This window comes from Syngnathoides biaculeatus, chromosome 2 (assembly GCF_019802595.1).
Source record: "Syngnathoides biaculeatus isolate LvHL_M chromosome 2, ASM1980259v1, whole genome shotgun sequence".
Lineage (NCBI taxonomy): Eukaryota > Metazoa > Chordata > Actinopteri > Syngnathiformes > Syngnathidae > Syngnathoides > Syngnathoides biaculeatus.
In genome coordinates, this window is record NC_084641.1 from 11,831,718 (window position 1) to 11,848,228 (window position 16,511).

Below are 16,511 nucleotides of genomic sequence, written 5' to 3' on the forward strand. Positions count from 1 at the left end.
AAATGTGGGTGGGCAATAATATGGCTGAGCATTAAAATCATACACATTATCCGATGAATGGGAGAGTCTATGTAACAAAACCTTGTGCATGTTTAACTTGTTTTGTTCGTGCTTCCAATGGATATATCATTAAGTCAAAACAAGACCAAAATGCTGTCATTTTACATGAAATGTTAGACAATTTGCAAGCTCAGAGTGAACATTAAAGCACAGTTTTGTTTCATCAACACAGTCTCCAGTATAAGCAACCTTAAATAAATATCTTGTTTGAACGTTATCAAAGCGACAAGGCCGTTGAGAGTGCACAGGATAGTATTTTAGTCAGAAGCTAAAGTGAGCACATGTATTGTGTCTAAAAAGAGCCTTTCAAAGAAAATTACAGGGAGTGCATCATTGCTATATCTGACAGCATTACCAAATTTGGATTTTAATACATTAAAGCGTTGCCTTTATGGCTAAAAAATTGGTCGGAATATCTTCACCTGAAAGCCATAGCCCCCGTCTGGTCAGAGAATTTGCTTGTAAATAAAGCGTACAAATTTTACATGGAGCAAGATTGTCTTTAATCTTTGCTTGTTTGAGGCTCATGTTCAGTGATAACCCAATGATGAGCCACTTGATGGCAAACAGAAGGGCCTCTACAACCGGTAAAGAAAGTTTGAGTCCCTGCTGCAGTTCGGTCAAGTACGCGATATAGACTATTGGCATTAGCCGACATATACACTCCTTTATAGAGGGATCGAACGTGGGTAGGCTATTAGTTGTAACTTGATCGTAGCAACACTTTCTGGTCTATGGGGGAAACTGGACTGCATGAAATAGGCCGTTTCTATTCACATGCCAAATGCTAAATTCTGAGCAAATCAACATGTCACAACAAAACGTGACTCTTATTCGTCAAAACCAGGGACAAAACAGAAAAATGGTTGTATATATGGAGGAATAATTATGCTAATAAAAAAAAGAGTCAGATTTTCTTAATCTTTCGTAATCGACCAGGCTACTACATCTACTTCTAGGTGATCTCATATAGGTTAATTTTGTGTAATTACTGAAAGCAACAAGTTTATTAGTGCAACAATTTTGGGATAACTGACAGATTGATTACGTGACATAAACATCTTCCATCCCACAAAAGATCCTGGTGAAATCCATTGGTGCAATTTCTGGCCAGTTCGAGAAGCTGGGAGAAAGTTCCAGTGCCTTTAGTGAATCCTAAAAAGAAAACCTCCTCCTAAAGGTTTTACCCTCATATACATTTCTTGTAAAAATCAAATCAGAACAATGAAGAACAAACAGAAAAAAGAAAAAAATAATCCTAACTCTTTTCCATTACCGTGCATTTATCAAAGCATGAACAGTGTTTCATTTTTAAACATAAGGACTACATGACTTGTCGTTTACCGACAGCATAATTGCCCTTCCTCTTTTTTTTCTTTTCTACAAAGAACACTTTCTTAGCAGGTGATCCACTCCACTCAAAACTGGCTTGTATGTAAAAATTGCTTTTAAATCACAAAATGTTCACCAGTAACAGTGGGGACCCAACATGGTGGAGGAATTGAAGAATCATTGCGGCAATGTGTCAGATTTGCACCCGTAATAGTAGAATGATCAAATATAAATGCAGATAAGGTGTCACTTCACTCGATCTATAAAAGTCTGGTATATTGCAGCATTACATTAAAATCACTTTCAAACTGATCTTTGGTTTTGTCACGACCCATCGGAACGGGAGTAGGACCCAAATGCAGGACTCGGACGATGCAAGGTAGTTCGGGGAGAAACGTTTATTATTCCGTGGTCGGGGATCGGGCAGGCAGTCAGGTGCAGCAGCGGAAGTTGGGTGAGCGGGCAGGCAGGAGTCGGTACACAGGAGAACGATCAAAGCAGGCAGAAGTGTCAAAGGAGTCAGGCTTACGGGGTTGGTCGGAGAACAGGCGAAGGTCGGTACACACGGGTTGTCGATCAGGGATACGGGAGTACTCGAACGGGACATGAAGCTCAACGATCTGGCGCAGACCAGTCGTCATCGGTGTCATATAAATACACAGGATAATCAGCCCGCATGAGGCGCAGGTGTGCGCCTCCCAATCAGCGCAACCGCGCGGCCACCCGCACACCCCGAGTTGGAGCGGCAGGATCATAACAGGTTTCTCTTTATTCTACTGTAATCATAAGCGAACTGGCTTTGTCCATCATTCAGCATAACTCGGACCTCTCAACTCGAGTGGGCATTACTTGCGCTAATGACAGAACAAAACAAAAGTCCATTACGCTTTTATTCATCGAGCCAACCACTATACTTTACATTAACAACCGCACACTGCTTTGGTCTCATCTGGTAATTATTTGGCGGGAATTATGCATAAGACTAAATGCCACACCACTAATATGACCGCAATTTAGGTGACAGGATAGACATAATTAACGGAGTCGGCGCCATCCAGGAGAGAGGAAATTGACGTGATGTAAATGGTTTAATTAAATCACATACTCATAATCAGAGATCCAAGTAATCCCTGTAGACTGTTTGTATAAAATCCTGAATATAGGCTTTCGTTTTTCTGCTGATTTATATTATTCAGAAGTAATTAGCGTCAATTAGTAAATGGGTCAGTGAGATAATAAGTCTGAAACTACTGCTTCATCATCTGAGTCATAACCCTGACATTGACATCCATACTGACCGAAATACATTTTGAACAATCAATCAACTTTATTGAACTGTATACAATAAAAGATGCACAAAATGAATGCAGCTAACTGTTAAAAACAATTATTCATTCCAATTCTTTTAGGGGGCTGGGTTAAAAAAGTAATGGATGGAACCAAATGTTGCTTCCTTTAACAAGACATCAATGAGACGAGGTGTTCGTGATACTATCATAGAATGTACAGGGTGCATTTTGTCCCTTTTATTTTTCTCCTGTTCGGCTATATGGTCAAGCGGAACGGAGGCTCTGTTTCCCTTTTGTGGCGCAACGGTTTTACTGGGTCATAATGGAGTTTTTAAACTGCCGCTTTTGTTTCTTAGCATTATATATTGATATTTATTGAGTCGATCAGTCGAACAGAACAAGGTTTCTAGAAGAGAGTCAGAGATGAAGACAAAAAGACAAAGCAGTACTGTAGCACTCCACCCTGTCAGAATGACAGTGTTGGGACATTCAAGCTATTCACATATTCACAAGTTATTTGTCGCAATAAGTGTGTGGCCCCACACCCAATGAAAAAGTCCCAGGGGCCTTCAGACACATGCAAGTCAATTGACGTTGTTTCGCATGCACAATGACTGACAGCAGTGTCCTGTAATTGTTGTCCCCACCCAATCAATCGAGAGGTAGGATCAGGCTCAGTAGTACCCATGAGAGCAGCCCACCGAATGGGACACGTCCCACACATCGGGACCCAAAGTAGCCACTTGGAGGAGGCCGCACAGACCCTGTGCCTTCCCCCAGGGGATCACTCACACTCCAGCCAGCACCCAATACCTGCCCCTGAGTGTGGATGGTAGACTCCCATCCCCTCAAATATTTTTTGTTTTATTTGTTTTTGTTGCTAGTTTGACTTCTGTTGAAGTCAATTTTAACCTTTTAATTAAACTCTTCTACATTTTGTCCAGTATGGTAAAGTAATTTTTATTTGACTTATGTGTCTGTCATCAACTTTTCCCTTGGTTTCAAGACAAAAATAAACACTTAAAGCCGTCAGTGCAATAGTTCAACCCAATGTTTAACTGCCTCAGTGTTGGCATAGACGTATTTTATCATTTCACTCCTCCAATTAACTTGACTGAAATTTTGCTGTCGGCTGAGGCTCGGAGCAGGAGGGGAAGGGGGGGGGGCACGTCAGACGTCTCTGCACATTGCAAAAGTCTCCTATAATCTTAATCCAAATGTTGTACTGAGGTGAGTCATCTTTTATCTGAAAATAGTTAATACTTTTGTTCGCAAGGCATTACAGTAATCAATCCGACGTTTTACATTGTCTTTTTGAAGTCAGCTGACTGCACGCGCCACACAAGATAAAATGATGAAAGAAGACAAAATCAGAAGATGTTTTTGGTTGGCTGCACGTGATAATTGAAGTTTGTCTTTAATTTTATGAATCCAAGAAGTCAAATAGACTCAAATAAGTAAACTTCAACCAAGCATCTCTTTCAATAGTTCAAAGTGATTGTTTCCTGCAGAAAATTTCATATTCTCTGTAGCAGTTCCATCTATCCATTTCTGTAACGCTTGTGCTCACCACAGTCAATTTAGTAAATGCAGCACAGTGAGCACACAATAGGGTCTCAGCCACACAGGTAAAAATAACAACGATAAATGCAGTGTTAATCCTTATTTTGGACGTCAAAAGGGTTGTATGGCTCCAAATGTTTTGTTTTTTTTTTCCGCAGGGGGATATAGGTCCAAGCAATATTTACTGTTGCCAACCACTGATATGCTGCATACTCTATGTCCTTAATATGTTTGTACCATAGCTACTTTTTGAAATACATCATCATGGGGTGAAAAAAAACAAGCCATATGTGTTTCGAATAATCAAATATCATTGTGCTAATGCCGCAGATATTCCAAGAAATGTATTTTATTTTACCAGACATTCTGCTTGTATAATTTGTCATCTGCCTCCATATCTGTGTAAGATTCAGAATGCAGTGCTAAACGTCTGGGAAGTATTTTGTAAACTCAACCCACAATTCCCTCAGCGTGAGATGCGTCCTGTCTACCGGGTTGCTCTCTGCTCCTGTCTTCGATTGTTTGGGAGGGGTCCTCAGCCTCCGTGGTGCAGGCACAGCAATTATAGGACAATCCTGTCAGTCTCGGTGGATGGAAAATGGTGTCAATTCACGTGCATATGTCCGTGGGGACACAACCCCTGGGACAAACAATTCATGAATATGTAAATTGCTTGTGTATCTCCCCCCCCCCTCCATAGAGATCTTGCACCTACGTCATAAAATCACTTGATTTTTGTTTACGTCGCCATATTGCTGGTCAAACAAAGCATTGCAGCAAGTTAACATTGGTTGAGATGAAACAAAAATATCTCTTATAGCATGACATACAGAGTTTTGTCCGATACCGTTTAACATCAAGAACACGTGTCAAATGTATGGTCAGAAGCGGCCCGCGGGGAGGTTCGGTCAGGCGCGCAGCATAATTTAAAAGTGAAAAAATGCATAAATGACACGGAATAAATATTTTTTTAATAAGATGCAATCAATGGATTTGATTAGAGTTGAAGAGAACATTGTTTTGATCAGAGAAGAAGACAACAGCAGTCTATTTCTGTCACTGGGACAGACCCAACACAGCAGACGGTATCGATGCACCATCTACTGCTTGTCACGACTTTGTTTTTACCCTGGTCTCTACCCCTCCCATATACCAAAATGTCCTTTTCCAAACGGAGAAAAGTAGATACAGAGTGGAGAATTGTCAATGAAAAATGGACCACGTCCTATTTATTTATAGAAATGCACAGAAAACCTTTGTGCTTGGTGTGTTTGCAACAAGTTTCAGTATTGAAGGAGTATAATATTCGACGCCACTACGAAACCCGTCACAGCAAAAGAATATGACGGCTTGCAAGGACAACTGAGAAGATATAAGATCAACGAATTGCAGGCGAGTCTGAGGAAACAGCAGTCAACTTTCATCCAGATCCGACAAGTCTGCGGAGCATCGGTAAAAGACAGCTACCTAAAATTTTCTAGCGAAATAGCATTAGCATCAAAGCCGTATTCCGACGGTGACTTTGTAAAATGATGCATGATGAAGGCTGCTGAACTTGTATGTCCTGAGAAGCGACAAACATTTACCAATATTAGCCTGACGAGGAACACTATAGCAGAGAGGATTTCGGACCTATCAGCAGATTTAGACAGCCAATTGAAACAGAGTCAAGTCATTTATTGCATTTTCCATTGCAATTGACGAGAGCACTGACATCACAGACGTGACACAACTGGCCTGATAATTTGTTTTATTTCACTCACCTTTCACAGTTAAAGCTTCTGAACTGCTGGTCGAAATCCAGCTACAAATACTCCATTTGCAATGTGATGGAGATTTGAAGCGCAAATTTGCCTCCGTAGGTCTGGACACATTTTATCAGTATCTACTACCAGGGTACCCCAAAGTGACAGCCCGGCTGCGAATATTTTGTCCATGCGTTGGACAACTTACCTTGTGAACATGTTTTCTCAGTAATGAATATCAATAAAACGAAACTGCGTTCAAGGCTCAAAAACAAGCACTTAAATGACATTCTGAAAGTGACAGCTCGTCAGGACATGGCACCTGGTATTGATGAACTTGTACAGACCAAAAGATGCCAAGTATCAGGAACAAAAAGTTCAGAGTAGACAAATGCCTTTAAAATGCAGCTCTGTGAGGATGAGTCCTTACTGTGGTGATTTTTTTTTTTTTAAAGTGCAATTTAATGGTTGTCAGCAACTTCACTCCAAAAAAGTATAGTAGAATTCTACTGTTCATGCAACTTCATGAATTTTCAGTTTGTATTGTATGTGTGTTTCATGTATAAAGTTTACACATTTACAGGACATGTGAATACTTTCTTCTTTACTCATTTAACAGCACTCTCTTTAGTGTGTAAGGTGTAGGCAGGGATTAAATTTAGATTTTATATGCACCTGTGGAAATGGTTTAAAAAGTCCTTTCTTTATAAATCTTTTTAATTTTAAAGTGCATTACTATATTTTCAATACCAATTACTTGTAAAAGTTTTGTGCCTTTGATATATCAGTGGGATTGCAATGCTTATGAGAATGATAAAAGTAAATTGCACATTTGTCCAAGGAAATCTAACGTGTTTCAAGAAATGTTTTGTAAAAGGAATGTTCATTAAATTTCAACATTTTCCTAAATTTCTTTTGGTTCTGTACACCCAAAAAAGGAAAGACACGATATTTTGGTTATTTATAGTAGAGTATGGTATAATTTTAATGGTCTGACCCACTTGACATCTACCGAGGCCATATGTGGCCCACAATATGAAATGAATTTGACACCCCTAATCTTGGAGGTGATAATAAATAATGTGGAAAAAGTAGAGACACTTGGAAAGAGGATCCATATTTAATGCCGAAGTCGATGTTTTCGCCGCTAAGAAATTTGACTGTTAATTGGCTTCCGCTTGTTTTGGGGAACAGGATCTACACGTGTATCTAGTGAAAAAGTCATTGAGATTTACACAGAAGAGCTTGAAGAACATTCACGTCTATTGTGACAACCAACAGTACAACAGGTCTCGGGCATTGGGAAAAATCTGCTGCGGTTCAACGACTCCCAAACTGCCGAGCAGTTTTGTTTGACCACTGTGACGGTCTGAGTGCTCCCAGTGCTGAAAAGTCTCCTTGTGATGAATGCGCATTTATGCATTTTGTAAACTTCTGGCCAGTCTGGAACATCCCCATCCATGCTTCAACATGTACCATTCAAAACCTTGTCGCCAAGTGTTCATGTTCACTATGGACATCTCCGACGAACACAGTGAACGTACATACAATGAAGAAAATAAGTATTTGAACACCCTGCTATATTGCGAGTTCTCCCACTTAGAAATCGTGGAGGGGTCTGAAATTTTCATCGCTTGTGCAGGTCCTCTGTGAGAGAGATAATCTAAAAAGAAAAATGTAGAAATCACAATGTATGATTTTTTTAACGATTTACTTGTGTGATACAGCTGCAAATAAACATTTGAACACCTGTCTATCAGCTAGAATTCCGACCCTCAAAGACCAGTTAGTCCACCTTTTTAAAGTCCACCTTCACTCCATTTACTATCCTGAATCAGATGCATCTGTGTGAGGCCGTTAGCTGCACAAAGACATCTGTCCACCCCATACAATCAGTGAGAGTCAAACTTGTAACATGGGCAAGACCAAAGAGCTGTTCAAAGACACCAGGAACAAAATTGTACAACTCCACATGGCTGGAAATTGGCTACAGAGAAATTGCCAAGCAGCTTGGTGAAAAAAGGTCCACTGTTCTAGCAATTATTAGAAAACGGCAGAATCTAAACATGACGGTCAATCTCAATCGGAGTGGAGCCCCATGCAAGATATCACCTGGTGGGGTCTCAATGATCCTTAGAAAGGTGAGAAATCAGCCCAGGACTACACGACAGGACTTGGTCAATGACCTGAAAAGAGCTGGGACCACCGTTTCCAAGGCGACTGTTGGTAATACACTAAGACGTCATCGTTTGAATTCATGCATGGCACGGAAGGTTCTCCTGCTTAAACCAGCACATGTCAAGGCCCGTCTTAAGTTTGCCAATGACCATTTCGATGATGCAGAGGAGTCAAGGGAGAACGTTTTGTGGTCAAAATGGAACTATTTGGTCATAATTCCACTAACCGTGTTTGGAGGAAGACGAATGATGAGTTCCATCCCAAGAACACCATCCCTACTCTGAAGCATGGGGGTGGTAGCATCATGCTTTGGGGGTGTTTTCTGCACATGGGACAGGATGATTGCATTGCATTAGGGAGAGGATGACCGGATGTAATTGTGAGATTTTGAGGAACAACCTCTTTCCCTCAGTCAGAGCATTGAAGATGGGTCGTGGCTAGTCTTTCAACATGAAAACGGCCCGAAGCACACAGCCAGGAAAACCAAGGAGTGGCTCCGGAAGAAGCATATCAAGGTTCTGGTGTGGCGTGAAACCATGGAGGAAGTTGAAAAACTCCACTGTGACACAATAAAAATGTTCCACCATTAAAGAGATGCAAATTTTCCATTCTGCTTCATCTCATAGCAGAACAGGACAAAAACAAAACAAAAAACAATTTTCATGTTTGAACCATTACAGTGAATGGTGTGATTCCTACTTAGGAAGAAGGGATAATAACATACTCAACTCCACCTCAGAACAGTAGTACCTCAGAAGGGGAGTTTTTTGCAAGCACACTCGCCATGCACACACACGTTCACACACACACACACACACACACAGCAGAGAACATCAGAGGCAAGATTCAAAGGCTTCTGCACTTTGATGGCACTCCATACGAGATGATACTACCCAGTAATCCAGCCACAGAAAGCCACTCTGATTTCAATGCAAGGTTGAATCGCTATTTCGTCCTTCTCAAGGCAGTCAGATGCTAACATTCTGAGGCAGATGGACTCGCGAGAATACATTGCTGCAATTTCACAAAGCCATCTTGTCAAGTTTCAAGCCGAACACAATTGTGGCGGGCACAGAGTAGTGCTAGACAGATGGTTTAGATGTCATGAAGTGATAGTGACAAGCAGTAGTTTTATCAGAATTGGAAAAAGTGACTCATATCTCATAACAGAATAAAATGCAATGACTGTAACGTAAAGTAAAGTAGAGGCTGATACTGGAGTGGATGATGACTCCTGCTGCCTCCCACTCCAACATAGGATGATCCCACTTCCTCCCAAACCAGAGGAAGGGTTTACAAATTTCCCATTAAATCCCATCCCAGATAAATCACTCCCACTCCCTCCCAATCCCAGGTGTTATTTTCAAACAATCCCACCCAATACCATATTTAAAAAAAAAAATCCCGCTCACTCACAATCCAAAAGAAATTGATCTCAATCCCAAGTGAGCAACGTTTAGCTCAATGCTCAGGGGAAATATTCAAATATTGATTTGATTAAAGTTAGAATCTAATATTTTTTTATTCCCGTCAGTTGTTTCTACTCCCATCAATTCCTGGGGATTTTGTTATTACAACTACGGCTGCTGTTGACCTTTGATCCTACTCCCGCCCAATCATATGATTCACATTGAACTTCACTCCCAACCCGCGGGAATCCTCCGGGACCCGAATGGATTCCCGAACAATGGCAGCCTTTCTTGTGAAGTAGCTCCGTGCTTATTCTAATTTATTGATGACCCACGAGTTTGTCCTTGGAGATGTTGTGCTGCTTTGTTGCCTGGTCATTGTGAAAATTGAATTAGCTTTTGCTTCTCCGCCACCAAATTACTTGATGCCTGCATGTGTTTACCCACACACATGGAGGAGTAACTGTGTAATCAATTTTCATTTCTCCATCTGCAGTCAAGATCAAGGAAAGGATTCTTGGATGCTTTAGACACTAATACATACCATTCATGGAAACAGAGAACGTCGGAAACAATCTCACCTTTTCAATTTCAGGGATGATACATTTTATAAATTTACACTTCAGTTACAATTCACACTACTCAAGACATTTTTTTTCCTTGCTATTTCTGTTCTTCTCATATGAAACGGTCATCCATCATCGGTCATCTAAATGTCCATTAGAGTTAGTTTTACTGTATTTTAAATGGTAATTCTTTGAGGAAAAAAAAGTTGGGATATTGTGTAAAACGAAAACATTTTTGCTGCAGTGATGCCAGAAGAATTGAAAGTCACGAGCACTCAATGTTGCTTTTCAGATTTGTTGCTTACATGTAGAGATTTCTCCAGATTTTTTGAATCTTTTAATGATATTATGCCCCAACATTTTCTGATTTTTGAGTTTCATTGTTTTGAAAGGGTTCTTAGCCACTTGAAAGACGTAATACCAAAGACTTTTGACATTATACATAATATAATTCTTACTATATATTCAGATTAATTATGCAGATGTACTGTATATGGAAGGGCTGTCCCGGTGGGGCTGACTCTAGGCTACTTGCTTTTTGTTGTATTTTGTAAAGACCAAACTATAATAGTTAATCAAACAAATTTAGTATTCCTATTTGGATTAATTCAAATAACCAGAAAATAACACATAATTTGTTGGTGTTCATTTTGTTTGTGTTCAACAGCAGCAAAAACGTTCAGTTCCCTTTTGTGTTGGTATTAGTTTTATGGTATTTACTTGAGCACCTTGGGGATTTTTTTTCTTTTTTTTTTACCAGTAGACACTGTTGGCCTTCAGCTGTTAAATATAATGAAGCAGAAAAAATATGCTAGTTACATACAAAATGATTAAAAAAGTGCCCCCCCACCCACCCACTACATTTATAAAAATCTTATGCAAAAAAGAAAACATCATGGGGCTACTTATATAGTTCTTCATTCGAATGCCTCAAGAGACAGCAGACTTTGTAGGATGTTACTATGTTTTGGTCTCAGTAGTACGTGTATAATAAATTATAAATCTGAATGCCATGAATAAAAAGAACCAAAGCGCGTACTATTGGTCTTCAGATAAACCAAAAAATGCTTTTCAGTTCAGTTTTTGCAAGGACATAAGAGGCCGTTTTCTATTCATGAAGGGTTGTTCCAATGTATGCTGTCAGTCATTTTTTCTTTTAAAAGAAGATGGCCCCTTTTTTTAATGAGTTCTTCTGGGATGAGTTCACCAGTGTTGACCTGTAACAAGGTCATATTCAATCCTATCTCGTTGAGGTTTAAACATATTCCGGGCATGTGTGACCTCAACTACTTTGTCGCTTGCCCTTGAGGAGTCGCACAAGGCTTTTGTGTGTTTCCCCGAGCTAGAGAAGTATTTTCCCTTTGAATCACTGATTCTGGCTCGATGAGGACATTATGAGTTCAAAGGGAAGCAAATTCTTCTAAGACAATGCTTTGTGGAACATTCTTTTGAAACCTGATGAGAGAGTGTAATAATATTTACAACTAAATGGAAAGGGCTCAACATAAATGAGTCTTTGAAAAGTAATTATTTTATCTGTTTATCAATGAACAAAAAAGATATTTAGCATTTTGGTGATGATCATACTCATCTGTGGACATCATTTTCTTTGTTACAAATTATGTTTATGTGGGCTTATTGATCCAACTAGCTTGCAATCAATGGCCCACATTTCTGAGAGTATTTTGTAGCACTGTGTGGTATTCCAAATAAAATTAAACAAGCCACAAGGTTTTGTAAAACAAACAAACAAAAATAGTTCAGCTGTACCCTATTGTTTAATGTTACGTAAGCACCGTATGCTCTGTTGTTTGATCAGGCTCTTGTATTGCATTTCTAAAAATGACATTGCTGTGCACCAAAAAGCTCAATGAATTCATGATCCACAGATGTGATAACATTTTAAATATTTCAGGTGCAATTAGCAGTACCATGCTCTCATTGAGCAGTTGCACTTTGGATATAAAACTTTCATGTAATAAAGCTTTCATTTTTATCCACAGTAAACTTTGGTGAAACATCTTAGTTCTCTTAATAAAATCCATTTAAATTTGTGCAGGCGGCATGGTGGACAATTGATTAGCACATCTCACAGTTCTCAGGAGTGGGGTTCAACTCTCAGCCCTTCTCTGTGTGGAATTTGCATGTTCTCCATGTGCCTTACTGGGTTTTCTCCCATATCCTAAAAAGATACATGGTAGGTTGACAGAAGACTCTAAATTGCCTGTTGTTATGAATGTGAGTGCGAATGGTTGTTTATTTATACAGTATGTGCCCTGCAATTAGCTGGCATCCAGTTCATGAATGAATGAATGTTAATGTGTGGAGATTTACAGACAATTTTCACACCAGATGTAACACATTAGTGCCAATTGGTACTTGATGATCATAAGGAAAATAAATGACCTACTTTTGTTTTGTAGGTATTGGGGTCAGGCATGCAGGGATAAAAACTGCATGGTGGGCGGCGCAATTGTACACTAGAGGTTGGTTAGACCAGTGTTGGTAATTTCATAGACCAACACACCATGATGGATTGGAAAGTGGGTTGGAAAGTGGCCAATGGAAGTGGCCCCTCTCATTTCCTTTAAAGGTTCCATATTTTGCCAACTCTACTTTTGGAATGTACTATTGGCTCTATACTACTTCAATAAACATGTGAGATATGAATTAAAATCAGCTCTGCATTCCTGGGGAGCAGAGTTTTTTCTGCCAAAAGGCCTGATATTATGCCATTCGAATTTATCGAGCTTATCTACAGTACGTCACAAGCAAGGATCCCGTACCTCTCTAGTCCCACCAGCGCCAGTGCTCTTGACAAAACAAACACGAGTGCTCTCACAACTGGGTTTTCTAAATGGAGGTAACCAATCAAAGGAATGAAAAACACACAAAAAACAAAAACGGGCTCGTCTTAGCCAAAAATGAACTAAGAGGGTAAAAAAATGGGTCAAACAGAAGTACAGCTGCTGACAGAGTTGTCCTTTTTCTAGACACTTCAATGTTTTTTTTTTTGTTTTTTTTTTTCAAATAAAATTTACACTTTTGTACAAAGTCCATGTAAGAGAAACACTGTGTGGAGGTCAAAATAGACAAAATATGGGACTTTTAAATGTGGCGCAATGGCAGTCTCAGATGGAGACATGGCTTCATTCTCCATGGAGAAGAGGATAATGTGTAATGTCAACATAATCACTGCTCTGCCCATGATGTGGCATCAGACAATGTGAGTAATAGGCTGGTGATAACCACTGGTGACTAAAACACGTCTGTCACTATCTGTCTAATGTTACCAAAATGTGCTCTGGGCTGGTGTAAGTTTAGATTGACTTTCTGTCACCAAATGAACAATCACTCACTGTGCCAGAAAGCCCGGCTTGATGCAGACAGGGCTGCCAAATTGGCAATAGTGCGAACCTTGCACTTGCAAGAAAATCAGGATCTGGCAGCATTTGCACTGCACGACAATAGAGATAATAGAAAATTATTAACTAATTGATAACACACATTAATTTAAACATATTCATTTCAAGCAGACCCCTGCGTCCTCATGCTGACTTCTTGCCTTTGGTTTCAGGAATAAGGATCAAAGAGTTGCAGAATATTCACCTTAATACATGGAAGATTTAATCTAATCTTTAGCTCTGTTGTTTGCCAACAACTGGGAAAAAGTAATAAGCAAATAGTAGAAGCAGAGTGATTCAGTAGTGATCTGGAACAGGTATGTTCCTCTATATTTTCGTGACACTCCGTGACAAATAAATCCTAAATACCACCGTAGCAGCCTTGGCTCATGTCTGCTTGTTCACTAGCTTTGTATTGATAGCAATGCAATTTTGTTGAAGCTAACTATGAGTTCTCTGTGACTTTGAATTTGCCACAACTAGCAGTTTTAACACTGTAAACGCTCCCTTTAACCACACACTTTGTGCAAAGTCGGTGTTTTAGGTGTGCAGCTTTAACTGAAATTCTAAATTGTACAGACAATTACAAATGCATCTGTGTTCAAAATTTGAAAGCACTTTTGCCACCTGTTAGCAAATTAATACATGCTTTTTGGGATGTGGGAGGAAACATCAGTGTCCAGGGAAAACCCATGCAGGCATGGGGAGAACATGCAAACTCTACCCAGGCGGGGCAGGGATTTTAAATACCATAGAATGCAATGTACTCATCATCCACAGCATCCATACAATAAACAATTTGTGTATACTCAATACTACATAATTAAAACTTAGCTGAAATTATTTCACTGAAATTAGACAATAATTATTCTGACTGAAAATATTTGGAGAACATAAATTATATTTAGGCGCTTATAGTGAATCTTTTGTAATCTCCACCCCATATTTCATCTCACCTATCCAGCCCATCTCTTTGCAAGCAACTCTTATTACACTATTTCAAGAGGCTGCCAAGGGGACAATGATTGGAATGGTGATTCTTCCAGACATCCTCTGCTGTGCCACTGCTGGACTCCGTTGCACTGGGTATACGCGAGACCTTAATGTAATTTGTGGTTGCATTTCACTTCCGTCTTTTTCCAAGTTGCCTGGGTCCTGTTCTGTAGTCTATTGTCAAGAGTTGTATTTAGAAGTAGGCCTTGTAGTGCTGGCAATGAATAGCCTAGTGATTTGGTTGCTCTGAGGCTGCCCAGGCAGGCACTTTCCTCTCTCAGTCACTTTCCATAAAAGAGGTAATCAGTCAGGTTCTTTGGCCGACACTCCATTGGATTAGTCTGATGTCGCCCGCGAGCTTTGGTGCTGTTACTTTGCAACCTTGGAGAGATACAAAGGTCCCCTGACTTTGATTGCAGATGAAATGCTTTTGATCGCTTGGACAACGTTTTACATGTTAAAGAAGAGACAGAATCAGGGACTGACTTATGGATTCAATCTCCTATGTTCTTTGTTTCCAATGTTTTCTTCTTCTTGTCCACAATCATTCATTTATGATATTTACAGTGACAAAACCCATAGAAAAAAACATGGCTAACCATCTAACAAAGGAACACTTTTCTGCCAAAGATGCATGACTCCAAAAGTTTCCTGTCTTCTGCTCTTTCTTTATCTCTCCTCAGTTAATTGCTCATTAGGAGAGAAAATGTAGTTTTAATTGTGTGCTGGTTCAAAACTGTCTGAAGTTCATTCCAGCTAATGAATTTCAGAGAAACATACAGTGGTTGATTGTTCCCTTTGAAACACAAAAGCAACACTTGACCGACTATTAAAACATCCAATTAGAGGCTCTAACGACTGACTTTTGTTTGTACGACTAGCCAAGCGCATTTGTGTTTTGTGTTTAATATTATCATGACAAAGTGCTGAATTTGTGGGTTTATAATCTGGGTCCTGCTCCTGCATTATATCTTAGTTATGTAGCTCAGAAACCAAAACTGTGGTTTGTGAGGAACCTTATTAAAATGTTTTGTATACACAATACAGTATATACTGGAACTAATACTTCTCTACTTGTTTACAGATTGTAAATTCAATGGCTGCATTTCCTTTTAAATATATTTGTTTACACAAATTGAATTTAAAAGTATGAAACCCCCACAAACAAACAGACAAAACCAAAAACAACAGTTCACCTTTAATAATACATGCATGATTGTGTAAATCTAGCTTTGTTTGGTTAGTGTTTTCAAATATTCTTCATTCAATTTTTTTTTTGTTTTTATTGTATACATGGACTTCATTGTGAATATTCTGTATCATAACTACTGGTGGCAGCCAGTATAATGCTTTTGATCCACTTCTAAATAATTCACTGTCTGAAAACAATTTACACGTGAAACTGATGTCACGCTTTGAGTTTTCCCTTTGAAAGTTATTACGAGTTCAAATTTACTGTAAACCTGAAGGAGTTCAATCACAAGTATTTTTCTTTAATTGGGGCAAAAATTCTTATTGTTCCCTCATTGATTTTGCAGTTAAGAAAGATTTAAGCACTGACAGAGCTGTCCGCACTCCTTTTTGGTTCTTCAATCAATGTGTACTGTACTTGGTTTGTGTTTAAATTCATTCATTTCCAACTCTCTTCTTTTCAGTGGTTGTTCTGTATTTGCAGGCTGTAGGAACCAAAGAATGGAGGGAGGTAAGAAGGTTTTTCCTTGTTATGACATATCTGCGTCCAATGCCCCCCACCCACCCTCAACCCCCATACACACACACACACACACACACACACACACACACACACACACACACATCACATGCCTATGTTGACCATGGCTGTGAGTGATTTCAGACACAAATTAAAAAGTGTCACCGTCCTTACTGACCTACTGAAGCATAAATGGCCTGAAAAATATTTCCTCAGCTATAAAAGAAACTGAGGCCTGAGTTACAGAAAAATACACAGAAA

The 16,511-nt window shown here is 39.5% G+C and overlaps 1 protein-coding gene across 3 annotated transcripts in view; it reads left to right on the top strand.

Moving 5' to 3' along the window:
• The window catches only part of LOC133508002 (copine-9-like), a 111,057-nt gene that overhangs the window by 13,918 nt on the left and 80,628 nt on the right, over window positions 1–16,511 (top strand). For all 3 annotated transcript variants that reach the window (XM_061833668.1, XM_061833659.1, XM_061833676.1), the window contains one exon: window positions 16,195–16,241. In XM_061833668.1, the coding sequence (XP_061689652.1) occupies window positions 16,195–16,241 (47 nt within the window). The remainder of the gene's footprint in view (window positions 1–16,194; window positions 16,242–16,511) is intronic.